The sequence below is a fragment of the Amblyomma americanum genome, chromosome 2 (assembly GCF_052857255.1).
Source record: "Amblyomma americanum isolate KBUSLIRL-KWMA chromosome 2, ASM5285725v1, whole genome shotgun sequence".
Taxonomy (NCBI): Eukaryota; Metazoa; Arthropoda; class Arachnida; order Ixodida; family Ixodidae; genus Amblyomma; species Amblyomma americanum.
Window position 1 is genome coordinate 4,996,111 of NC_135498.1, and position 27,657 is coordinate 5,023,767.

General features: G+C 44.0%; 1 protein-coding gene and 1 non-coding gene across 4 annotated transcripts; both read right to left on the minus strand.

Moving 5' to 3' along the window:
* Window positions 1-327: 327 nt before the first annotated feature.
* Rab35 (RAS oncogene family member Rab35) lies at window positions 328-27,637 on the minus strand. 3 transcript variants are annotated; one of them, XR_013312443.1, is made up of 7 exons: window positions 27,478-27,636; window positions 20,738-20,788; window positions 19,381-19,504; window positions 10,833-10,957; window positions 9,622-9,746; window positions 5,970-6,156; window positions 328-2,470 (listed from the first exon to the last, which is right to left on the minus strand). XR_013312443.1 is itself a non-coding variant. In XM_077652870.1 (6 exons), the coding sequence occupies exons 1-6, from the start codon at window positions 27,527-27,529 to the stop codon at window positions 6,031-6,033; spliced, it is 603 nt and encodes a 200-aa protein (XP_077508996.1). In that variant the 5' UTR covers window positions 27,530-27,637; the 3' UTR covers window positions 5,969-6,030. The 3 variants fall into 3 exon arrangements, 1 of the variants encoding a protein (XP_077508996.1); XR_013312444.1 differs by lacking the exon at window positions 27,478-27,636 and adding an exon at window positions 25,963-26,063; XM_077652870.1 differs by lacking the exon at window positions 328-2,470 and having other exon boundaries at window positions 5,969-6,156; window positions 27,478-27,637.
* TRNAT-GGU (transfer RNA threonine (anticodon GGU)) lies at window positions 21,330-21,404 on the minus strand. The gene has a single exon. It is a non-coding gene; the product is annotated as a tRNA-Thr (tRNA).
* Window positions 27,638-27,657: the final 20 nt, after the last annotated feature.

A 27,657-nucleotide genomic window follows, 5' to 3' on the forward strand; every position in this document is an offset into this window, starting at 1 on the left:
CGTTCCGCTAGGCAGCATGTGTGCACGCATAGCCGAGCATGGTGACAATCAACCCCGTTTCAAAGGATATTACATTCCGTTTCTCAACACGAGTGGCGCGTTCTTCTTCACATTCTTCATCTAGTAAACCAAATAGCTAACGCTTGTTACTTATTGTTTTCCAGACGGCGGCGGCCTTTTTTTATCAGGATTTGCATTTCATGATGGAGATATTCAAAAGTTTTCAAGGGATCAAAAAAATTCAATTTCAAGGGCTCAGATAATGGGATTTTGAAATTCAAGGATTTTGAGGACCTCACAGTGGAAAGGCAAAGATTCAGGTACCTGTATTGTTCAATATGTTTATTTCGCACTGTAAAATTTAAGGTATGCATTGTATGTTCCTTTACTTTTCTTTTCGCAGTGGTGTGCACACTTTGTAGGGGCACGCAGTACTTTGGCGAGTGACCAGTGCTCAAGAAAAAAAAAAGCAGAAATGTATGCACTATATTACATCAGCCACAACTTCTTTTTTTACACCTGCCGGCAAAAAAGCGGACTACAGACACCGAACCCTGCTCAAGGCCATTTTTCTATTTTCCACACAATGACCCAGAAAGAATATTTCTTTCGCAAGACTTCAACAACAATGTCACTACAGTGACATAACTCTTTTTGGATCAGAAATGTATGCCGCAGACAAAAAATAAGATGTCTTTACTAAACTGCACACTTCTAAGCCGGAGCAAATTCAACAGACACGATTCATATTCAAAAAGGCCTCGCCAAATGAGTAAAAACTGCGTGTAAAGGCCTATTACTTCCATCAAATTGAAGCGATCAGGCCGGAACTAAGAAAACAACATGCTCAACAAAAACACAACGAAAAACATGCTACAAACTAATTTATGGTACATCCTGCTGCACTTTGCAGGCACAGATGGCATGCAAATGTGCTATGCAGCTCAAGTGACCAGTGTGACCTGCATATACCAGGAGACACAGCAGAGACGTGCAAAATACTCATTCAAAATTACTCTGCCCACAAAACAACAAAAAAAAGGAGAGAGTATGCTTCACACTCCCTGCAGAAAGCTGTGCTTCCTGCAGAGTGGCATAAGGTACTGCTACATTCTCTGGTAGTACAATAAGCTAACCTTCATGTATTCACCACAGCTTTTAGCAATGCAAAATGTATCGCAGCATATTGCAGCAATCTGCATTTATAAAACCAATAAATGCTATATATGCTTTGGCAGCAACATAGCCATGGAAGAGGAATTTACATCCGGTGATAACAAGAACATGCAATGCAAGTGATGGGTGTGATAAAGCATACTGTGAGAAAATACAAAAAAAAAACGATGGCAGACTTCATGCTTAAAAAACAGGAGTTCGTGTAACAAAAAAAAAAAAGAATATTCGCCACACATTCATACATGAACGTGAAAATTCGGTGACTAAGACTGACCCAACCAAAAGGCGACGGGTCTCTTGGCCACTGGCCCCACAGCTTCAAAAGCTGTCATCAATAACTTTGATACCACACAACTGCACTTCTAATCACACTGCTCTTCACCCCTCAGTGTAGATTCCAAAAGCTGCAATGAGCACACCGGCACAGTAAGAGAGGGCTATAACCCAGCATGGCTACAAGTGAAAAGAGAAAAAGAAATGGGAGGAGCACGAGCAAAGACATGTGAGAATTCGTGCGGTCGCCTCTGTACCAAACCGACCAGAATATGTTTGTGCACGCAAGCCGCCCAGACAGCATAACAAAAACAGAAGCGATGTTCAAGTGAAAGGGCTGCTGAGCAGCTGCCCTATCTGCAGTTGTTTTCCATTCCCTGCTGGTGCAGACCTGCCAAAATATCGCTCCGTTTGCTAACACGGGAGCTGAACTGCACATCTGGTGGAGGAGCACGCGCCAACCAGCCTACCATGTGCCACTCGGGATGCACGTGCTGGCAAAAGTTCCCCATCATCCACCTGTGCTTGTATTTACAGTGAGCTAAGCTGCACATCACCGTTTGTAGACAACACCCATTCACACACCGTGGCTGCCACAAATAGGCTCATTATCGTCCACTGCAGTCCCAGACATGCTCTTATCAGGCAAACAGGTGATGCTGCAAAAATCCTAGACCAGGCTTGGTTGCACGCACATTTGCACAGGCTGCTTTCAGCAGCAACGCTGGATTTGGCAAACTAAAAAAAAAATAAACATTTAGGAAAGAAGCCCTGCACATGATGCACGCAAACACAGCATACAGTACCTGGCAATGTCTTCCACACAGCCAGGCAGTGAGAGAGACAGGTAAGGCAGAGAAAGAACAGGAGGCAGAAACGAACAAAGAGCTAGAGAAGTCAATCGCGACAACGATGAGTTTCTCTGCACTGGCAGCAGCCCTAGGCAGACAGTGCTGCTGCCCCAAAAAAGGAGTGAGCCACGTCCTCTTCCTCCTGATCCCTTGCAAATGTACAGGTTTTCCTGGAGAGCACAAGAAGCATCCCGAGGAGAAAATATCAAGCACAGCCATGAGGGTAAAGGTGTCAACCCCCCTAAACTTTACTTGTGCAAGTGCTAGACTAGGCTACTGCATTGAAGCTGCAAACAGCAGTCCATAGCATTGCTAAATAAATAAACGCTCAATGGTAAGAAAAAAGAAAAGCAATCAGACAAGTAAGCTTTTGGACCAGTCGATGGTATAGTCCCCTGGCTGGCTGGCTGGCTGGCTGGCTGGCTGGCTGGCTGGCTGGCTGGCTGGCAGGCCGGCCGGCCAGCCAGCCAGCACCTGAGGCGCATACAACCAGTGGTTCAGCACAACAGTTTCGGATATCATTTAAAAAAAAAAAAAAACAAAGAAAACCCATTCACATACAGTACTTAGTGGTGCAATTTGCGCACTTTTTCTTTAAATTAAGGCTTCAAAAAGGGGGTGCACAAATTATGTGAAAATTTTCTGAACACGTTCTAAAAACCTCTACAAAGGTCAAAACGTGTCATAAAGGTCATGCTGTATATGTATTGCCGCCTATACGTAGACTCCCCATCTCGCATCTTTTGCTTAAAAAAAAAAAAAGTTGACTAATTATAAGCTGCACATCCCCTCGTGCCCTGCCCCACGCTATCTCGCTCTGCGCTGGATGGCATGACGGAGCATGCGCAGTTCAAAGCAATAAATTCGCAACAGTACAATTGTGAAGCCAGCCGTGAGAGGCAAAGAAGATACCGGTTGATGAAACTACGCCCTTGGGTGCAGTCTAACTGACTAGCGGCAAAGCGAACAGCCAACAGTTCGGTAGTTTCGGATTCAGGCGCGCGCGCAACTGTTGATCTGGGAAGGTGACTGCCAGTGCGAGCAAGCCAGGTAAACAGTGCACAATTTGTACCCTTGCCACTTGCACGTTTCACAACCGCACACGGTGACATGGCCACTGTGATCTTCCCAAGCCTGCCTTGAGTGCACCCGTGTACTTGCTGGTGGTCTGGTGCAGCACAAAATGCAAAATATGCAAGTATTTTTTTTTTCAGAAATCCGGGTAAGTTGCGAGTGTGCAAATTAAGCGAGTAAATATGATACTATATACAGATACAAATATATGTAGTTCAAAGAACTTCTTGCTGGGTGAGTTGGTGCATGGCTATTGTTAAGAACGAGTTGCGCATACACAAAGGACCAACACAGGAAGGACGATGATTTGCACTCTTTCCATCTTCATCGTCCTTCCTGTGTTCGTCCTTTATGTATGCGCAACTCGTTCTTAACAATATACATGTATCTCGTTCTTAACAATATACATGTATGTAGTCCAGCTTAATGTCTCTAAAGTGCCAGCCATGCCAGCTGTCAGTGCAGAAACGATTAAACAGTATATTCTGATGGTATTGATAATGAGGCTGTTTTCAGGATAGTTTTGGTTTTGCCTTCGGGTGTTAGAGCACGCCATTTTAAGGTTTTATTTTAATAAAAATAAAAAAATGCACATAACAATCGGGAGAATACGGTACATATTAGCACCCAACCTAAGTGCAATGCATATGGCTACACTGTAAAACTACACAGCTGCCTTAGAATCTTTGCAGCTGAAGAGCTCTAACCCACGACTGCTGCATGTTGAAGGCCGTCACTTCTCTACCAAGTAGCTTAATTAGTTTGGCTGGCAAGTATGGCTAATATCTATTCTGCCTTTGGGGTCATCAAATCAGCCTCACCCTGTGGCCTTGCTAACTGTCCAGGTTGGCTTAGTCAGTAGAGCAAGTGCCCCAGACAGCAAGTTGCAGGTTCCAGCTCCTGACAAACGTTAAATTTTTTAAAACTACTAAAATTCTATGACAGCTGTATAGTTTACAGTATTTACCCCAATGTAATGCAACCACATTTGTAATGCGAGGCTATACATCGCAGGTGTGAAAAGGGGGCAAAAAAAAAAGCGATTGTAATGCAAGGGTTGACTTTGTGCCTGTGCAAGGGGAAAAAAATGAAAGAACGCGCATGTAACACGAGGAACGATGCCGCAATATACAGAAAGAAGAGTAGAAATTTGCAAATAAAATTACTTTAACAAATGGCTTTCAGGTGTCCTTTCTATTTCTGTTATAAAAAGCTGCACAAAAGATTACCAGGTAAGACTGATACAAAGATAAGGAGCGTCGACCATGTGATTTAGGTGTTTTGTCGTAAAAACAAAACTTCTCCTTGTCGCTCAATTGAGCAGTGAGCCATGCCTCCAGAAGGTCGGTGGCCGTCCTCAGCAACAATTAAGCATGTCACCATCTTGCGCAGAGCCATGAATAATTGAGCGAGTTCTATGTCGCCCAAAAGTGCGTCAGATAGCGATACTGAGCAAAGTAGTGAGGAGGCCTTTTCTGTGCATCCGAAATGGATTAGTGCTGTTAGCATGCGGCATTGGTGGCACTGCAAATGTTGAGGGAGTCTGCGAAGGTCTTTACGATGCCCTCACATCGCATGTACTCTATCGTGTTTCTTCAGGACGATGTGTTGAATCTGCACTCAATATGCAAGTGCGCTGTTTTCGGCGAGGAGTTTGACTGCTTGTCCGTTGCTCCGGTATGTCTTGATCGGTATTTGTTACTCAAAGCTTCCGTTGGTCGACCAATGTGGAATTCTAACTTTATTTTCTCCGTTTCCCTAAGTTGGGGGGCGTCTTGCATGACACATCAACCAATATGCGAGTAAATATGGCATAGTGTGTTTCAGACACCGCATAATATTGATTATATTGCAAGGTGTGACTATTCACTTCTATTTTCGGAAAAAAAAGTTTCCCTTCTCTAAAACGGCGTTTGTCATCGATTTAAGCATGAACACAGGCTTTTTGAGCAGTTCTGACCTTACATTCGAGTAAATACAATATTTGCGGCTGTATGGCTGCACTTAGGTGGATGGTAATGAATGATTAGTTCCTTAAATGAACCATGCCTTTGGTTACATACATACCGTACATACAGCAACCAAGAATTAAGAGCCACAGATACACAGGTGTCTACAAATTTGTAACAAGGATGCTGCCAAAAAACTTAATTTAGGTGCTATTTTACTATAACTTCTATGCGACAAAAAAAAAAAAAACTCCCAGGATTTCTGTTCAGCTCCATAGTATACGGGAAGCTCTCACACCTGCTCAAACTTTGCGAATGTTAAGGACTGCCAGGGATCCTGCATGAAGGACACGCAGACTTCATGCTTGCCCCGACACTCATGGCCGTATGACTGCTTGCTGTGTCTCCTGTCCACTGCCACTCCCACACTGCCAGTGTATGCAGCCAGGAATTAATGTGCACAGTGCACATTTGTTAATCTAACTACTCCACTGCACCCAAGGCTGCAAAAAAAGTTATGATTCTCAGCAACCACGCTGTGACAGCTTTCATAAGTGCCAGCAAAACTGGTTTAAAAACTGGTGGTGGTGTCCGAAACTGAGAACTTTTACTGCCAAGAGCACCGCGTCACTGATCTCAAACTCACCAGCAACCAGAGCCGCACGGAAGGGTGGTGGAGGTGGTGGGGAGGGGGAAGGGGCCGCCAATCAGCAGCACTGCTTCTTCTTCTTGTGGCCCCCCGGCTTTAACCGCAGCTTGTCCTCAGGCACCTGCTGCCGCTCTTTCTGCTCCTTCTTGCTCTTCAGCACCATCCTCGTGATGGCGTTGAACATCTGAGGGCAAACACATGTGATGTCATGCTATCTATTATGACCCGTAGAGGGGCATTAAACCTACACAACAAGCCTTCACTGTTGGAACTTTATTTTGATTGCAAAGGACATTCCAGGACAATTCACCACCCCAATCACCTGGTCACATAGCCAGAACCCACACACAAAAAAAGACACAGCACAGCAAGTCAGCAGATAACACTAAGTCATTAATTGTGTGAGCCCATACAGTAATCCCTCGTTATAACGAAATCACTTTACTCGAAATTTCTTACAGTCCCGACCCAAACACATGCATTTTAAGCCGCATTATTCGAAGCGCACGAAGAGCTTGACCCGCTTAGAGCCAAGTGGCGAGCGGAGGCATCGCCGCTGCCGAGCGGTGGCGACCCTTTTGCGCATGCAGTGTCAGATTAATACCGCCGACGAATTAGTCTCATGCAGACACAGAACAGGCCACAAAAGTACCAAACCTACAGCCGATGACCTGCCTAGTACGGTACCAAACGAGCGCCGAGTGCTCCCCAGCTGTTTACAGCAGAGCGAATGGCTGTCAAATTCCATGATGCAGCACACTCGAACCATTAAGCTCAATCGCAATCGCATCGCTGGTGTCCCCCCGTGATAGAATCCATACAAAAATAAAGTTTTCCTGACGCTTTGCGATGCCAAAAAACCGCGGTCTCATGGATGCCGAAAAGTGGCCGAAAGATCGCGGGCAGACTTTCGCCGTAGCATTCCATGGGGTGCACTCGATGTGCCAAATTTTACCGCTCTAAAGAGCACTTCTGGCACTGAAACGTGCCAATAAGCACAAAAGAAGTGTCCCTCCGATTCCCATTAAAACCTGCGACCCGCACAGGTTGTGCGACTGTTTTGGTCGAAAAGCAACAGCCGCAGGCCAGTCACTCGCTGCTCGATTTTCCACATTGCGACTGCAAGTCGCAAACCGCTGAACCAATCAGCGAGCGAGCTGAGCTTTTGGCAACGATGCTGACCCCAGACGCGTCGGGCAACAAACTGAGCTCTGGCTGCCGTAGTCGTCCCTAAGCCGAACCGTTTCACATTGGCCAAAGCAGACGAAACTCTCGAAAGCGCACCAACAATGTCATTCCCGAGAGTTTTCGCTTCAAACGAGAAGGCGACCCGCAGGTTGCACTTGCAAGTGTGAACAACGGTGTTGTCGAGTTGCCGCCTGGTCGCAAGCAACTGCTGGTCGCATGCCCTTTGCCATGTTCGATGCGAGAAGCTACGGGAAGACGGCCTTGGGGAAGCCAGTCTAGAAACTTGCTTGCCGCTCGCCATAATCGGCCTTAATCGGTGACTTAGAATCGAAACCAAAGCACGGCACCATAAACAAAGGCGAGACAAACTAGACTATCAGGGATGCTACAGTGCGTGTTTGCTAGTTTATGTTAGCTCTACGGCTCTACCCAATAGCGTTCGGCCATTCTGTGCACTTTTTCGGAAGGATTTTACATTGTTTTTCTACTTTCAACTGTGCACTCTGCTCTCAAGGGAGTGTCAATATTTGATAGAAGGGCTGCTGTTCCAACTGTGGCAGCACTGTGGCACCGCCACTTGGAAGGCAGCGCTTATGAAGTGTTGATAGCTGATGGAAGAGCCGTCACCGCTCACGCATAAGCAGCCTCTCTTTGGCTCTTGTTGATGCGTCTGACGACTGCTGGTCACATTTTACCAGTTTTTAATGCAGTGCTTCATCGATCACGATTTGTGCTCTGGGTTCAGTAAGAATCCGGTGCTCACTGACAGCTACATTCAAGACGGATGTCATTCTTTCTGCAGAAAAAGCAAACAATGCAGAGCTGCAAGTTTGTTGTCTCAGAATGGGCAATACAGGTGTGACAGCTGCAGTGAGGCAAAATTTTTAGCTGGTCCAAGCGATTCGTGGTGCGGCTGTTTGCGAAGTAGGGGATTTCGCTGTATAACCATGTTAGAACAATGTGCTGTGGGACTGCAGCAGCAATGACAACGGCAGTGCTAGTGAGGACGACAGAGCAAGTGTGGATGAGTAATCCAGCGACTAAAACAGTTTCATTTTAGAATGTGCCCACAGGCACGCCCTTTCTATTTTTTCCTGTAATGCAATATGAGGGAGGGCCAATTTACAATCATATAGAATCTAGTACATGCCTAGCACAGACAATAATAGTGCTCGAGTTAAAAATAAGCATGCTCAGCTGTATAAGCATGCCAGATCCAGACCCTCACATTTTGACAAATGTATGAGATGCGCGCAAAGGCTACCAAGAGTCTGAATGGTAGATCAATGAATTATTTACATTTGACCCTTCATACAGCAAATGCCCTAAAAACCTATATCTTTGGGCAGTGCAACAATTCAGGTGTTAACTAGTACTGAAGTTAAGCCTTTTTAGGACAGCAGGACTCGTGTTGTCCCACTTGCTTCAACTGCTGGCAAGCGAAAAATGGTGCACCTACGTACCACATTTTTGCATGATGAATACTACTGAACAATAAAAAAATTGGAAGGGACACTTAAGCCCTGCCTTAAGGGTATGATGCGATAGCATTAATGGGTTAATGCCCGTATAAGTGGAATTCCTCATTCTCTACTTTAAATTCATAGATCCCTGGAAGTCCTCATACCACTCCTAGCGCAGTGGTGCAGCGGTTAAGCAATGCGCCACTGTCCTGCGATGGCAGGTGCTGGCAGTAGTGGGGCCTGTGCAACCCAGGTTGCTCAGGGGAGCAACCTCGCGCAACCAATCATAATTTTAACTGCGACCTGCCACAGTGGACAGTTTGCTCACAATTCGGTAGGGAGGTTGTGATGATGCCACAAGGCCACATGTCCTAGGTGGCCCACATTTCACCTAGGCATTGCCCACCTCGGTTACTCCGCTGGAGATTTTTCATTGATTTTTTGCTCAAGGTCAACGATGCTGATGCTGACGACGGATGCTGGCTTTTCTGCAACACGGACTCCTTAATGCCATGGCATTAAAGAACTATTCAGCATGTTTTTCTCTTTTGTTGAAAGGCCTCCTCAGTATTTTGTGTGTTTTTACAAGCGCGGGCACACAGTTTGATGTGGCTCATATTTTTTAGCCTTTTCCATCAGACAACTTTCTCAAAACCCTTCTTCAAGCAATTTCCGATTCCAAGTTTTCTCATGAGTTCATCAGACTTGAAGTCAATGGTACAAACGTGTACCCCATTTTTCAAGAAAAATAGGGTCAGAACGGCTTGAAAGCACATCATTTAATTTCTAGAGTCATTCTGAGGGCAATTTTACCATTTCTATGCGTGCGAGACATGCATACAGCTTGCGCTTCATAAAGGGTTAATGTGTTTAATACCCGTCAACTACAAAGTGTCCTCGAACCCCAACTTTTCACAGCCATTTTTCGAGCAAAAAAAGAAAAAAAAAAGAAACCAAACTTGTTTTATGTATTTCAAAACAGCATCAAGAGTGCTCACTTCTTCAACATTGATGTTCTCCTTAGCGCTCGTCTCGAACAGCTGAATGCCCATTTGGTCAGCAAAGCGCTGTGCATCCTCTGTTAGCACCACTTTCCTACTTGGGTCATCATTCTTGTTGCCCACTGAAAAAAAAACACAAAACGTAGTTACTAACAAACATTTTTTGCATATGCAAGCAGCAATCCACAGTACTGCATGTTGCTCAGGCTGTCGAACAGGAATTTTTTTAGGTTCAGTTCGGGTTCAGTTCCTGGTTCGGCTCCAGGGCAACATTCCGCTCCACTTTGGACTGGTTCAAACAGGTTCAAATTTTGAATGTAGATAGGATTTTTAATCAACCTTGCTTTGCTTTGTTTACTTTTTTGTGACCCTGGTATAGAAAATTTTAAAAAATGCAAAATGTGTTCTATACGAGATGTTTTCATTTTACCCAGTTTAATTTACTGTCTACGGCAACATGAATAAGCCTTTACGGCAAGGGCAGCAAAATCAAATGAACTCAATATTAACGGAAAATTGGCTAGGGTATATGCTAGAATCCATCTGGTGAGGGACATGTAAATGTGGTGGATTTTGCACCTACAAAGCACTTCACCATCATTTTTAGCCCCTTTTGAGACCCCGTCACACGAGTAGGAGGGCTCCCCTGAGGCTTGTGCCAATGGGGTATTTCGCCTATGCGGAGCATTTGCGCGGGTGCCAGTTCGGAACCAGTTCAGAACGGTTCCTTTTAATCATTCCAAATGCAGGTTCAGTTTGGTTCCATGAAAAAATACAGGTTGAGTCCTGACTACTTTGAATGACTTGCGCTGTATTGAACCTATGCTGTAGTGAAGCAGCATAGGTTCAAAACAGCACAAGTCATTCAAAGTAGTCAGCCTTTAATTCCAGAAGAGTCTGTCTGCCTGTGCTAAAGGCACCAGTCCTGTAAAGAATTTTTTTATTTCTTAGTTAACAAAAAAACAAGTGCTGTGATGACGCAAGGCAACTACAGCCAATAAATAAAATCCCCACAGTAAAGAAGACACGTACACAAGGCAGTGAACAGAAAATTTAGTATGAGAAGCGGGAGCAATCAGCTGCCAATCAGCTACTCATTGTTCTCAAACAAAAATGATGAAACAGGTGTGAAGTCTAAGCAACATGTAGCCAATGGCAGACAACTCCACAAAGATTAAATGATCTTTCATAAGTGAAATAGCACATACCTAGAATCCTATTGACAACGTCACAGTTCTGTTCGATCTCGTGCAGCCAGCGCTTGACATTGGCAAAGGACTCCCCATTCGTGACATCATAGACAACCACCACACCGTGCGTGCCTCGGTAGTACCTGAGCAAACAAAGCATCCAGTCTGTGCCATGCAGTAAAGCTAAGCATGTGTGAAATCAAAATAATGCTTAAATGCCGTACCCAGGTCTAGTTACTTACACATTAAATGAACCCGACTTGCGACAAATTGGAGGATATACATTGCCAACTGGAACGACATAGCTGGGGGTTGAAGTTTTTAAAATGTATGCAGACTTCAATTTTTAAAATTAGGTATTTACCAAAAAGTCAGTATCCTTCAGGACTATGCTCGCCACTGAGTACAAGTCACAATGACTTGCAGAGAGAATTTACAAAATGCTGAAGCCAGGAGCGTGGTGATAAATGGGACCGTTAGATCAAGCAGAGCAGATATACATTAAAGAATAACGACCTGAGGGGCGAGTTGGTGCATGATGAAATGAACGGCTGCGCAAATCAGGGCACTGACAAGAAAGAGACACCACATGCGCACACTACCAACTGTTTATTCTATGGAAAAGTGGCATATTTAAACAGTTCCGCTCAAGCATGATACTCACCCCATTATCACTTCGAACCCAGCACTGGAATGAAAAGCCGCTACATCAGGTTAACAGACTATATACTGCAGGTTAGACTAACAGATATCTCTGATCAAAGGAATTAAAAATGAAAAAAAGGGCCATCTCTTAGCAAAAGCACTGTCAAACAATCGTAGCAACAGCAGAGTCATATATGGAGAAGCAAAAGCAGTCAGAAACCAAAAAACAAAATATAAAAAGTAAAAAACCAATAACAATCGTAGCAAAAACAGAGTCAAACATATGAAGCAAAAGCAGTCAGAAAAAAAAGAGAAAAATTAACAACCCACCTAAACAAACAGCAGACGGCCGCTAGAAATGCTAGGCTGAAAAGTAGCACAGAACATGACGTCACAAAAAACTGTCTAGGAAGGAAACTTCATTTCTACGGAGGAATACCGAGGCGTTGCTGACACATGTGCTTCCTTACTTTTTTATCATAAAGGCCTCAAGTATTTCACGCGCCACCTGATCGCGACTCCTGCCCAGAATCCTTATTCCGTTAAGCACCGGCTCACACTTGCAGTCTCTACAATGGGGAGGCAAATTTGACCCGCCTCCGCTTTCTTACCGGCTCACACTTGCAGTCTCTACAATGGGGAGGCAAATTTGACCCGCCTCCGCTTTCTAACGTTTTCTCATGCTCCCGTGCCCTGTCGTTAATGCAGCGACCTGTCTGGCCTATATAAACCCTTCCACACGTCAGTGGGATTTCATAAACCACTCCGACAGCACAGGATATGAATTGCTTGCCGTGCCTCTTTTCGCACAGGGCTTTCTTCTTCTGGCCGATCCGCGAGCATAACCCGCTCAGCTTTTTGGGCGCGGAGAAAACGACACGAACGTCGAACCGGCCAGCAACGTTCTTCAAACTGTGCGCCACTCGGTGTATATAGGGGACCACTTGTGGTCTTCTTGATCCCAGCTTAGCAAGGGATTTTTTTTTCTTGTTGCCTTTCATTTTTTGAAGGAGGGTCTCTGCTACGCTGCAAACGACAGAACACGGGAAGCCAGCCATTTGAAGCCTTTCGATCTGACGGTTGAAGCTAGCTTCAGCCATGTGAGCACAGGACTTAAGCAATGCAGACTCGAGGCAAAGAGAAGCGATAGCCCTTTTAACTGTCTTTGAGTGCGCTGATGCGTACGGAGGCAGTTCCTTTTTTGCTCGGGGGGGAATACATCCAACACACTCGCCCATCTGAAAACTTGATATTAATATCTAAAAACTGCAAGCTATTGTTGTCTGGTAGTTCGTGAGTAAAAGCCAGTCCTTTTCCTTGTTGTCTAAAAGCGGATAAGATTCTTTCCACTGTGCTGGGGAGCGTCAATGCAGAGTTAGTAGTTCTTAGTATCACCAAGAAGTCGTCCACGTATCTAAAAATTCGCAGGACTGGGCCACTGTCGAGGGAAGAAGCTAAAGCACGGTCAATAGTTGATAAAAATATATTACACAACGCCGGGGCAACACAGGAGCCGATGCAGATGCCTCTTCTCTGCAAGTACATTTCTGTTTCAAAGGAAACAAACGTAGACCTAAGGTAAAATTCTAGTAGTGATAAAAAGTTGTCGACACTAAGTCCAGCTGAGTTCTGAAATGCAATGGCCCCATTATACTCAATACACTCCCGTACGAATTTGAAAAGGTCACTATGCGGAATTGAATAGAATAAATCTTCAACGTCCACAGAAAACAAGTATCCAATAGAGGACTGGTCTTTTAAAAAAGCTGTCACATCTGTAGAATTCTTGGTGGTGAAGGGATCGTCTACTTCCAGTCCTTTCAAATGCTTCAGAAGAAACTGGCTCACCTTTTGCTGCCAAGAGTCCCTCTCACTAACAATGGATCTGAATGGCATGTCTGGCTTATGGGTTTTCACCGTAAAAAACACATCAAGAGACCCATTCTTGCAATCGCTGATTCCCTTGGCCAGCCTGCAAATCTGCAGCTCATTGCACAATGAGATGGCTTTCGTTTTCACTCTACAGGCACTCTTCTTCACCTGAACAAAGTTCTTAAATACGGCCTGCGAAAAGGCTAGCAAAAAAAAAAAAGGCTAGCTGGAACCACCGCAAAACCGCCTTCTTTGTCCGCTTGAAGAAGTCTTAGGTCATTATCCTTGAAGAACGACACAACGAGTTGCGTGCTCTCCTTCAGGTAAAGGTCCTTTTCCCGGGATATTCTCAACATTCCGTCAACACCATCCAAAAGGCATCTTTCCCGGTCCTCACCGGCTTTATCTGCCAACTTCCTGTTCAGGGAGAGGAGCTCAAAGGCAGGGATTCTCAGCGGAACACTGTACTTCGACCCTTTCGCTAGAGTAGCGGCAAGTTCTTCTGGAACGGAGGCATTCCCAAGGACGACCAGGCTCCTAGGCTTCACCTTCTTCTTTTCAGGCTTCCGCGGGAGAACAGTGAGGTAACGTTGCCACAAAAATTCTGTGGTTTGCGAAGAAAGAAGTCTTAGAGCACCCAGTTCCTTTATGGCGAGCCAGTCTGGGTTAAGGGTGAAACACAACACGTACAACCAATCATGAAACAAACGTACTTGTTAGATACGTGGACGACTTCTTGGTGATACTAAAAACTACTAACTCTGCATTGACGCTCCCCAGCACAGTGGAAAGAATCTTATCCGCTTTTAGACAACAAGGAAAAGGACTGGCTTTTACTCACGAACTACCAGACAACAATAGCTTGCAGTTTTTAGATATTAATATCAAGTTTTCAGATGGGCGAGTGTGTTGGATGTATTCCCCCCCGAGCAAAAAAGGAACTGCTTCCGTACGCATCAGCGCACTCAAAGACAGTTAAAAGGGCTATCGCTTCTCTTTGCCTCGAGTCTGCATTGCTTAAGTCCTGTGCTCACATGGCTGAAGCTAGCTTCAACCATCAGATCGAAAGGCTTCAAATGGCTGGCTTCCCGTGTTCTGTCGTTTGCAGCGTAGCAGAGACCCTCCTTCAAAAAATGAAAGGCAACAAGAAAAAAAAATCCCTTGCTAAGCTGGGATCAAGAAGACCACAAGTGGTCCCCTATATACACCGAGTGGCGCACAGTTTGAAGAACGTTGCTGGCCGGTTCGACGTTCGTGTCATTTTCTCCGCGCCCAAAAAGCTGAGCGGGTTATGCTCGCGGATCGGCCAAAAGAAGAAAGCCCTGTGCGAAAAGAGGCACGGCAAGCAATTCATATCCTGTGCTGTCGGAGTGGTTTATGAAATCCCACTGACGTGTGGAAGGGTTTATATAGGCCAGACGGGTCGCTGCATTAACGACAGGGCACGGGAGCATGAGAAAACGTTAGAAAGCGGAGGCGGGTCAAATTTGCCTCCCCATTGTAGAGACCGCAAGTGTGAGCCGGTGCTTAACGGAATAAGGATTCTGGGCAGGAGTCGCGATCAGGTGGCGCGTGAAATACTTGAGGCCTTTATGATAAAAAAGTAAGGAAGCACATGTGTCAGCAACGCCTCGGTATTCCTCCGTAGAAATGAAGTTTCCTTCCTAGACAGTTTTTTGTGACGTCATGTTCTGTGCTACTTTTCAGCCTAGCATTTCTAGCGGCCGTCTGCTGTTTGTTTAGGTGGGTTGTTAATTTTTCTCTTTTTTTTTCTGACTGCTTTTGCTTCATATGTTTGACTCTGTTTTTGCTACGATTGTTATTGGTTTTTTACTTTTTATATTTTGTTTTTTGGTTTCTGACTGCTTTTGCTTCTCCAAGTATGACTCTGCTGTTGCTAAGATCGTTTGACAGTGCTTTTGCTAAGAGATGGCCCTTTTTTTCGTTTTTAATTCCTTTGATCAGAGATATCTGTTAGTCTAACCTGCAGTATATAGTCTGTTAACCTGATGTAGCGGCTTTTCATACCACGTGCTGGGTTCGAAGTGATAATGGGATGAGTATCATGCTTGAGCGGAACTGTTTAAATATGCCACTTTTCCATAGAATATACAGTTGGTACAGTGCGCATGTGGTGCCTCTTTCTTGTCTGTACCCTGATTTGCGCAGCCGTTCATTTCATATACATTATGACAAGGGGTTGGACATTCAGGTTTAAACCGAAAAAAAAAAAAGGATACATAAATAAAAGTACAACGAATTTATGTTTTGAAATTCGGCTTTAACCGAAAAAGGTCGGAATTCTTATCATGCAAGGCATAGCTAGCTGGCTGTTTAGTACGAGTTACACTCAGTCAAAGTTGAAAACTGACGAAGCAAGGAAGCCAGGGCTGTGATGAGACGGTGGTATTGTCAGATAAGCCGCGCAGTTGTGCGAATTGGGACATTTTCCGTTTGCTTACATGTCTCTGTAGACCGGGAAGCACCACCTTCTTGCCAGCTATAAGCACTGTTTGCTCACTATCATTGCTCGCTTAGAGCAGTTACTTGGTTAAGTAGGTTTATCAACAGCAATTACGATATTGATATGAAACCATGCATCATCGTCATGAAAAGTATTGTCTTCAGGCTGCAGCCACGATTGAGCACCAGTTCCATCGCTGTCATCAACACGCCCACCGCGTGATGTCCCGCCCTCTTGCTCAATACAGCGCAACAATCCAAAGAAAACCTGTCAGCCTAGTTCTTAGAAGCAAACTTCCTCTTGTGTTTTATCTGCTGGCAGTCTCATTAAACTTGCTTTACTTTTTCAATGACGCAAGCAATTCCTTCCACAAGCACAAGTCCAAGAGCAAATTACTGGTACTTTATTTTAATTACCGTCAAATGAACTGCTCGTGCTGACAAAATTGTCCAGTTAGACTGTAAGCAACTTTTGATCACACAGAATTACCACTTCAATTCACCGAAAAAAGACTAATTTATTCGTCAAAATATTTGTGAAAAGAAAATAGACGAAACTTGCTAAAATAAACGTTGAAAAAAATCTGCCAAATAAAAACTGAGAAGTCGAACCTCTATTTATGGTACATTGCTCCACTACTTTAGACAATTGTCGAGTGCAGATCAAGAGGCTTCACTACCTCACCAAGATTCGTCTACTATCATAGTGCGTTCTGCTGAATGTCACCACGTTATCAAAGCTTTTACTTGGTTATAGAAGTTTTTGCATGGCATGTAAGGACACTAACAATATTTGTAACCATAACAAGTCAACTCAAAACGAAGCCCAAGCGCGACGAAAAAGTGTCATGTTCCTGCTTCTACAGTGGGTTAGCAGCACTTCCATCACTGCTTTCATCATGTGCACTATGTGATCAGAGGCCCTTTGGCTCCTTCAGGATTCTGGCTGTGCGGCCACTTCTTTCGAATCTGAAACTTTCTTCTTTTAAACTGTTTGCTGCTTTTCCAGTTTATTCTGTGAATGAAGCAGTGAGTAGTGTGTCGCAAGCACTAAATTCATGCGCATATATCACAACCAGATATAAGCGCATGACCAGACTGCTGTCATGCAGTTTCCTGTTTCTAGGTAATGGAATTCCCTAATTGGTCAACTCCTTGATGATGCCATCAAGGTCACGTGGCCCCAATTAACCAATATTGCACTGATAGAGAGGTCATGTGACCATGTGACGCCATCACAACCTGCGCACTATGGAAGGTGGAAACCGGCCCATTGGATTTTCAGCAAACTGCCTGCTACTGCCAAATTCAACACAGATGCCACCTGCTCACCATGGCGCAATGCATGAGCCTTACAGGAGCTCAGGAGGAGCAATCTTGGTCGCACAAGCCAGAGCCTCTGGTGGCTATGTTTAAAAAAGCTGCCTGCCGGGGCAGTGGTGCATCAATTCACCACTGCACCGCTGCGCCAGTAGGGGTACAAGGACTCCCCACGATCTATGAATGCAACAGAGAGGGTTCTGATGCCATCCAGACCACGTGACCACCAGTGGACCAATCATAAGGCACTGCCAAAAATTCCTAAGTACCTAAGGAATTCCCAAGGAAAATTTTGGAAGCAGGCTCACCCCACCAAATAGGCAAAGGTGGATTAGTGGGTCAGATTTGTATAATCCCATATGGTAATCCAACTGAAGGTACTCTAACATTCTAAAAGGTGATGACTCATGCATACTATATAAAGGCAATGAAATTGGTTTCAATTGGAGTTATGGCGGGAAATTCACAAGAACATCAAACACTCATTAGACATTAGACAACACTAGGCTAAATACTATCGCATTTTCTTCTTTAAGAATGTGGTTAAGAAGGCCCCCAATTTTTCCAACATGAAGGCAACTAGAAAGAAAGGCCTAGTTCCACTTGCCTAAAGAGGCAAGTGTATATGTGTGCTGCTCTTCTGCTTCTGCAGACTTTTTTTCTTGTTATTAGGTTTTTGTGCAACCCAGCTTTTAGAAAATATACTTGTTTTCGCCTTACGGCCCAATCAATCTTAACGTCATGCTGTTACTTTTTTTTCGTTACGGTGACGGTACCTTATATAGCAACCACTACTCTAAAGCAAAACTACCCTCACTAACAAACTAAGCCAGGATAAACCATACGTGACTTTGGAGTGCAGAAGGGAGCCACATGTGCCACACGAAAAAAAAAAAAAATTAAACAATTCTTTCTTGGGAAAATTTTCAAAAATAAAAACCCTAAAGTCCAACTCCTAAACATAATCTATAGATGTGCTTTCCATCTGAACAAGAGTACCAATTCTTAACCATAAGTGCACAAGGTCAGCACAACAAAACTTTTAGCATGCCCGATACTAGTGACACTGCCTTTGTTAGAAGCAATGCTTCTTAAAACATGCTTAAGGACATGTTGAATGCAAATGTGCTTAATGGCCCGCTCTCACTTTGTGAAGAAGCGACACTAGTGTATTTTTGCTTATTGCCAGCATGCATAAATTATTACCACATGCTGCGCAAGCAAACTGAAAACCTAAGGTCACATGGTGCACTGTACCAATACCAAGTTTTGAAACTGTGAAAGCAAACCTACAGAATGTAAATTTTTAAATATTTAAAGGCGCAGTAGTGAGAACAAACGCACAACTGTCAACACGAAAGCTACCTGTACGAGCATCAATAACAGGGCTGCACACCGTGGCTGTTGGTGAAAGTGAGCTACAACACATACTGCAAATGGAAGAATTTAATGGACACCTGCTACTAAAGTAAAATGTCACATCCCTAATGTATATTATTATGCAGGCTGGTAACTTCAATTGAACACACTTTTCCTTAAACTGCTCTCGGGCTCTAAGTGTTATTTCACAAACCAAAACCAACACATTGCATGCGAGACACACCACGCACTACGCATGTTTGCCCTACGAATTTGCACAAATATATTTCTCTTTGATGCAGGAATGCATTACAGTGCCGGCACGGCAGATTTTCAAAGCCTGATTTCTGGGTCTGAACAGGACAGCTCACCTGGGTGGACTCCTCGTGTCTTTACATACACGCAATGTATACATGATCACACATAATGTGCACATCAAGCATAGCTGCGCAGGTAGGTGAACAGGCTATGCATGTTGGCCGGGTAAGTTTGGAAGAGAGGAAAGATGATGAAATAGTTGAAAAGAAGAAAGATGATAGCCTCAACATAATTCTATGGGAAACTTGTGGCAATCCAATAATTACTTTGACAGAGCTTCATTCCACTTTTCTGTCCGAGGGCAAAACTCTACTATAAAGAGGTTTTTAACAAAAAGACCTTTATTCGACACAGTCAGCCACTTGAACTAAGTTTCACCACACACTTTGGTTTCCATTTGTATGCCTGTTTTTCACACCAGTCTACACAAATGGGCCAACATGCCTTAAAACTGATGCAATGAAATGGAAAGCTACACTTATTTTTCAGAAAGACTTCTCCAAAAACTTGCAAGGTCAACGAAGCTTTGACAGGGTTTCCAGTCCTCGAAAACACAACCCATAAGAGTCACATTCAAAACCGGGCTCACGTTGATGTGATGGTGCGGAACCGCTCCTGGCCGGCTGTGTCCCAGATCTGCAGCTTGACTCGCTCCCCGTCTACCTCGAGAGTGCGGATTTTGAAGTCCACCCCAATTGTTGTGATATAGTTTCCTGGATGAAATTCAGCAAGCACAATCAGTCGCCTGCAGCTTATGCCTGAACACAAGTCTACAGAAGATAAAAAAAAAAATGGAGCTTTGCAGTAACTTCCACTAGAGCTAGGTCAGAGTGAGCAATGAAAATGGGTGATTGTAATGAACCTCTACAGGAAGGCACCACATGCTTGGTCAGGGAGGCTTTGTACAGCAATTACAGACCTTATTTAGAGCTCACACCTAACTGCAAAACTAATCAGTAGGTATGAAACCACAAAGCCGCTATGCTAGACTGAATTAATTGACAGCTGAGAAAGCAGAAGAGTGGCATTAGAGGCAAAAATTCTTGATGCTCAGACTAGGGAGGAAAATATAAGCAGAGTGGTTGAGGAATGTACTTCTTATCTATTGTGTTACACTTGACAGCCCTCGCAGTAACTCCACTGTACTGCCTGACCATTAACTGTAAGCTTTTAATATGGCATGATGCAAGCTTCAAGTATGATTGCAAAGGCTGAGCAACAATACAAACTTCAGGCAACGTTTACCCAAAGTGATAGGAGTCTGAAAGTGTCATCAACATTTCAGTAATCAAATTAAGCTTCACTGCCAAAAGAAAAGAACTGTACAAGCATTTTGAAACCAGGCTTGCAGTGCAATTATTTGGCTCCTCACTCATAAATAAGCAGCTCTTTGAAGTAACAATGCCTAATGAAAGTAAAATATGCAGATCCCCAGGAAATATCTGCCCAAGCCCCAATCGAACAAAGTCAGTGGGGTGGCAAAAAGTTCCCATGTGTCCTACTTTTGTAGATAGAATTCCAACAAAAGCAGGGGAGCTGCATGTACAGTGATAACATCCAGGCACGACGCAAAGTCTTTTCAACTTCAGAGTCTCTTCATGAGTCTACTGCATAGTGAAAAACACAGCATGGATCCTCACAAGGTACTTTAAATAAGGCTTCAGTTTTCAACCTTTTTCACGGAAAAGAGCCACACAAATTTGACACTAGAGAAGCTTGTGCAGCAAAGGACGAGCACAAGGTACAATAGAGGCAAAGTACCATGCCCCATGTTCTGGGCCACCTGAGCGAGCAACAAGTTTTACCGGACCTGACACTCATATGCATTATACATGCTAGCAAAAGCTAAATGATGTTAAAATACTTACTGGCAAGACACTGAATGTGGGCAGAAAGAAAGAAATCAGTCAACAGAGTTTGAAAAGCTATGCAATCAAAAAGCATACCTGTGAAAGTGTTGTCAGCAAACCTTAGCAATAAGCTGCTCTTTCCAACACCTGAAAAACAGCAAAGGAGATAAGATAAAGTACAGGTCAGAAAACCATGGAGAGAGCAAAGTGCCACAACAGGCATCACAAACCAAGTGGCTAAGCAATAAGAATATGCAGCTACATTGGATTTCAAGGAAATATAAGCAGGGACCAATGACAAAGGGACTGACAACTAGCAAACATTTGTTTTGAGATTATCATGGAAATGAAAAGATTTCACTTGACTGACAAAAGAAAGCATGGCATTACTGGTTGAACAAAGAATTCATTTTAATTTGACATAAAAAAAAAACACACAAAATAAGATGACCAATGCACTATCGGTGTACTCAAATTATGCCACAGTATATTAGCATAAGTCCATCGAATCATGCCCATTTAGGAACTTCCATACTTCAAGAGGAAGTACACTGTTACAAATGCAACTATATAACACACTGTAATAAGGGAGAGTAATTACTCATAGGCATCCATCCAAGCGCAGCCATACAGCTCCAGAGCAAAACTATACAGCTTTCTCAGAAACGTTGTAGTTAAAGGAAAATTCATCCTGGTCCGGGGCTCGAACCCAGGAACCACCGCTTTACCGGAGCAGTTGCTCTACCAACTGAGCTAACCAGGACGGCAAGCTTATGGTAGGGCGAGAGCGAACTAATCAATAACTAGAAGTGGGAACAGTGTTGGTCAAATGTTTAGAGGAATCCCCCCAGGTGGAGTAGAACCTTGGGGATTCCCCTAAACATTTAACCAATATACCACACTCATGCGCTAGCAATAAAGTGGCACAATACTGTCCGCTTCCTTCTTTTATTATTTGTTTTGTGTTGTTCTTATGAACATACCCACAATACCAGGCTAAACCATAGACAGTCAGCTATGCAGCGCACCTTTTGTGATCAATACTTCTACCCCTGCTCTTTTGACTCCTCAATAACCCTTACTGGTGCTCAAGGGGCTCCCAACACATCAGCAGTTAAGAAACGCTCCTAGGATATGACAAAATTCCTTTTACCCCTCAGCCAGACACACTCATTCACAGAACATGTTTGGTTAGCAACTACAAAACTGGCAAAAAGTATCAATGATGAAAATGACATTTTTATTATTGCTGTAGCTACTACAAAACTCCAAAAATTCTGATGCGGAAACCATGGATACTCAGTACTGTTGCATCTCTCCTTCTTAACTAAGCACTCAAAACCAACAATGTGAGTAGGAGATAAATGTCCGCTTCAGGACATTTAATTAGCAAGTTAACAATGGCATGCTAAATAGGCTCAGTGAAAAATAAACGCTGAAAATTGTGCACTTTCGCTTGCTGCAAGCACTCCCTTGTACACCAATTGCAGAAAGTAACACACCACAAAAACAAGCCTCTACCATGAGGACATCACAGAAGGGTAAAAAAAAACTTGGGCAGCACATGTGTGCATGTTACCTTCAAGTGAATAGTTAGCAGTGAACACAGCATGCTGTTCCAACTATGAAGCGGAAAATATGCTAAGCTATGGCATCTGTGCAGGCAAGCTGTTGTCAGCAAATTAAAGCAAAAAGAAAAGCTAAATCTGTCCAGATGCACCACACTGCATGCATTTGTGTCCCGCTCCATAGCAGAAATGGAAGAAAAAAAAGCATATCGAACCTCAGTGCAAAAAATTAAGTTAGTGTAACCTAAAATATGAATTAAAGTTTATGGTTGAAAATTTTAGTGTACACAATGAACATATGTTCTAAAGTGAGTGGATGCTTTCCAGTGTTCATTAATTCACGCTACTTCTTTAGCACAGATGACCGGTGCAGTGCTCCAATTTGAACAGCTAATTTAGAAAATGCACATGGCTGGCACCTACATGCAGCGGTTCAAACTACGGCCAGAATTTAGAAAATGCACATGGCTGGCACCTACATGCAGCGGTTCAAACTACGGCCAGATATGTCCAAACTTTAAGGCACGTACTCAAGGGCAGTGGGCAATGATGATAGGTTGCATTTAACTACATCAGTCAATTGGGAAATACAATAAGAAAAAGCTAGCATTCTAAACAAAAACATGAGCCCAGTGATTGCAAACTGAAAAACTAGCTAATGGGTAATACTGAAATTGATATTTTTTGTTAGAACATATCCTGATGCCAGCACACTAACCCCCTGGTGAAAAATAGGGGGAAGGGCTCCTTTAAAGCTGACTGGCTTGTCAGTCCTCAGCTTTATATTCCTGTTGCTGATTCTGGGTATTCTGGCAAATTCTGTCTTATAATAAAGTCACTTCAGGTTTTACTCAATATAAAAAGCAGCAGGAAAGGCAAAGTTTTCAGAAAACGAGCATATATTTTATGAAACCATTTACAGATATAGTAATGAGGCATCAAAGTTGATTCTGGTGATAGCTCTACAGTGCAGAGTAAGTTGCACAAAATAAGACCATCTGATTGCAGACAAGTGCTTTCCTTCATACACGGAATGCAGAAGCTAGAAAACCACTACCTACTACACCAGTGCTGGCACTGGCTATTCTACATAACCCTTGCTCTGCTTTGCATCTTGCTATATCCTCCATAACGCAATAATACAAATGTGCCATTCTGGTTGCGCTGGATAGAGCATGATGGTTTAACCAGTGGTCCATACTGTTGGCCGTACTAATATATCATGCCTGACCAAGCAGGGAAGTTCCATCAGGACATACCAGCGAATGCTCAGTCATCAGAATTTTAAATATGACATCATGTTACCAGATACACTGAGAGTGCAGGAAGTACAAATGGCCTCATGAGAAAATGTCAGTATATGCAAGCATGAAGGACATGAGTATAGATACTGAACTCAGGCTTCTGGAAGTAACTGCCCAATGGATGACGGCACATTTAGAGTTCCTTTCTCGCGATTAAGGTAAAATTCAAAATAAGCTCCTTGATCTTTGAAGCAACATTAAAGCGCTTGGCAAAACAACATGAAATCAAAATTTTTGACAAAGCACTAAGATAACAAGAGCTCAACAACATTTTTTAAAAATATTCCCTCAATTCACTATACTAAACATCTCATTATTATCAAGCTACCTTAATGTCTCAGAAAATCTGAAAAAGAGAAAGGCTGAATGTAAGCATGGCACCTTTCCTTCCACAAAACAAGGTCGCAAGGGAACAAGGTCATACTGATAAACAGTGTGATAAACAAACAGGGGGTGCCTGTACCTCTATGCTCCTTGCCTATAGAAAGTGTCACACTTGACTTAAACCTCACAGGAATAAAAGTACATCTGCCATTTTGCAATTGTCAGCAGTGAGAAAATAGCACTAATATTAACAGGCATGAAATTAGGGCAAACTTAATTGTACGAACTTGATCTGAAAGTCTAAATTTTTATTTGCCATCACTGCTTCAGAAATACTTGAATGATTCTTGCTTGTCTGGTTTTCAGTTCAAACTTTTAATTTCATGTCTTGGGTTTTAGAATAAAAGAATAAATGTTTAGAGCTAGAACATCTGTCAGTAAAAGCCTTGCATAGCTGTGTTGAAACAGGGATTAAAAAAAGAGTTCTTTGGAAAAGTATGTGTGCCCACGCACATACCTGCACTCAGCCGCTTAGCTACTGACATCTATACACATAAGCTTACTCACCCAAACACAAAGAAAAAAGCACATCTATCAGGATGTCTTGCAGCACCTAAATCCAAGGTGAATGGTATGTGCCTTTTATTATGCAAAAGGACTGGAACAAATATGCAGTGCTACTATGGCCATCGTTCACAGACTAAATAGTCATTCCGGATTTCTGACTAGGTGCTCATCTTGTGAGGCAGATTTTAAATCCTGTTTTTTCTATTATAAACGTTTGTTTTGTTGTACTTCTAGGACTATAGCACAAGTCAAGACATTCTTTATTTTTCAAATTTGTGAATTTTAAATTTCTTGTATGAGGTTTAGGTTTATTGCGGCTTAACGTCCCAAAGCGACTTGGGCTATGAGGGATGCCGTAGTGAAGGGATCCAGAAATTTCGACCACCTGTGGTTAACAAGCACCGACATCACACAGTACATGAGCCTCTAGAATTTCGCCTCCATTGAAATTCAGCCGCCGCGGCCAGAATTGAACCCATGTCTCTTCAGCTTAGATATGTCTATGGACACAGCATCGCAAAAATTCAGAACTGAATACCTGTGTTTCGTGCAAAAAAAAAAAAAAACGTGCCTTGACCTGTAGCATTCCTGTAGAAATGCAATGAATGTTGAGCCAGCCTTCTGTTGCATTTTGTTAACTTTGCAGGCTTTTCACAAGGTTCAGGGGAAAAATAAATAGTAGCAAACAATATTCGTGAGATATAACACTGAAAATTTGTGAGAGTAGTTATAACATTACTTCTAATCTGCCCAAAAAAATTTCAGATAAATCTATCAAGCAGAGGTCCATGTATGGCCTCTGCAGTCAAGTGCACACGTTAAATGGTACAATACAGCATGATGGTACAGTTCTTCTACATAGTCAGGTCAGGTACTAAGAGGAACTTTTCATTTACTGCTTAATGATAAAAGATCTGTGCGCTTCCTGTGCACTGATGAATCTGCGGCAACTAGTGTAAACCAAGGTATGATGAGTTGTTTAAACAATATGATCAAGACAATTACTTCCTATGATGCAACTATAACATCCAGACCAGTTCACATGAAACTTGTGCAGACTGTTTTAACATGTACAGGCTGTTTCACACTTAGAGGGAAGTTGGGAGCACATGGCCAGTGCACTTCGAGAACTGCTGCCAGCGAGAGGCAGCGAGAATTGGCGCCTCAAAGCGGATGCATCGTAAGAGCAGCCGGCTGTGCTTATTGCGCATTTGCCTATGCCGCTGATTTTCCCCTGTTGTCTGCCGCAGTGCGGTCACACGCTCCCACTTTCCCCCTAAGTGCCAAATAGCCTGTACATTAGCTGCTATAAGCCATATTTGCAGCTGCAACCATTAAACTTGATCTGTTGACACCTTTTACTTACCCAGTCTGTGCCGATGACTACTACTGTAACATATAATACTTTAGTGCTCTAAAACATCTCTTGCACAGTCAACAAACAGCACACTGCTCAAAAATAAATTTTCAACTGTAGAAATGACCTAATGATATGGCCTTCTTAACAGGCACTGCTGCCGGAAAGCTCACCCAGGTGAAGACATTCAAACTGCCATACCTGCGATCGCCGTGAAAAATTCCACCATTTAAATAACATATATTTTCAGTGCGCGTCGTGTGCGCTCAGCCGAGCGAAGAATTCTCCCGTCCAAGTCCAGAACCACAAACAATGGAAAGTGGGGCACGTCGAACGGAACGCGTCGCTAAAGAATGCCAGCAACCCGGAATAATTTTGCGCCGAAAACAAGAAAAACAGGAGGCGAAAGCGAAAGCGCCTCCACTCCTGTGCCGGACGCTCGAGTGATTCCAGGAAACCGGGCGCACGCACTGGACGTGGACAGCTAGGCGCCAAATGTCTGTTGACGCGCGCTCGGCGCACTACGTGATCGCTGCGACTTCTCCGAGTTCACAGCACAACTGTTCTGAGTCACTCCGCTCAGAAAGGAAGCATGCCGCAAAGGCGCTCACTTGCATCACGCAGGCAAGATGACGTCTTTCCCCACTGTTTCGAAGGAATGAACCACGCTAACCTCGGGCAAAAGCTTCATGTGCAAGCAACACCGTTTTTTTTACTCATCTGTTGAACCGGACCCTTCACAACAACGAAGGATCCAATTGCCTAACGGCGAGTTCGCCGAGTAAAAACACGGCCAGAACATCTGCGAAAGCACGTCAACCCGGCATTAAGAAAGGGCTCTTCCAAACACGCGCACTTCCTAGCCTCGGTACAACGTGCAGCTCGCTCATGCGCTTCCATGTGGATCACGCCCAGCACGGCCGGCCACTAACCTCGGTTACCCAAACAAACTTCGCGGCGCATAACTTCGCCTCTCGAGCAGCCCAATGAAAGAAGCCACCACTAAAGTGCCTACCTCCAAGTTTCCGTTCCCGGGTGGCTTGCGGTAGAGGCGAAAACGTGCGTTCCGCAAGCGCGCTTTCGGCTTCGCGATTCGGCTACAATGCCAATTTCGCCAGTCACTGAGCTTAATTAGGCGCTCAGGATTTCGGGCGATGCACGCAGTCTACCGTGTTTGAGACGATGAACCTGTGGCCGCAGACGCAGCACCCCCTGAAGGCATTGGCCCAACACAGCTTGCTCGAGACTGATCAGTCGGTACGGTGATCGCTGCGTTGTCTCCAGCCCACTACAGCACCCCACAAAATGACCGCGGTGCCGCCTAACAGTTGAAGTGCAACATGATGCATGAGAGTGGAAAAACTTCGTTTACGATGGGGAAGATGACTAACATTCCTGCGGCTATGAATCTATAGCGGCTACATCACGGAGATAAAAATATTAGGCGACACACTGCTTCCCTGTCGGCGAACGGCCAGCAACACGATTACTACTGAAGTTCTGCTCTGCACCACGCGATCGCCAAAGATCAACGGACTAGGAAACTGTGTTGAAGGAAGCCCTGATCTGTTTCAATTGGGGCTGACCTAAAGAGCAGAAAAGTGCACCTTTCTTTCGCTCATAGCAAGCGTCACAGCCAATCACTACGAACTTTGTTCGCGTTTGGAGGCGACAATAGCACAAACATCATGCTAGAGGCTCGCAAAGGCGACTTACCACTGTCTCCGATTATTAGTAATTTGAATAAATGGTCGTACTCTCTAGCCATTCCTAGGATTCAGGCGTGGGAAGGTGAAAAACAATTTCATAAACGACGACTACACGAGCCAAATGGGCGTACAAGAGCGTTACCACGATAGGAGTGGAGGCGCTGGCGTCGCTCGCATTGACTTCGGA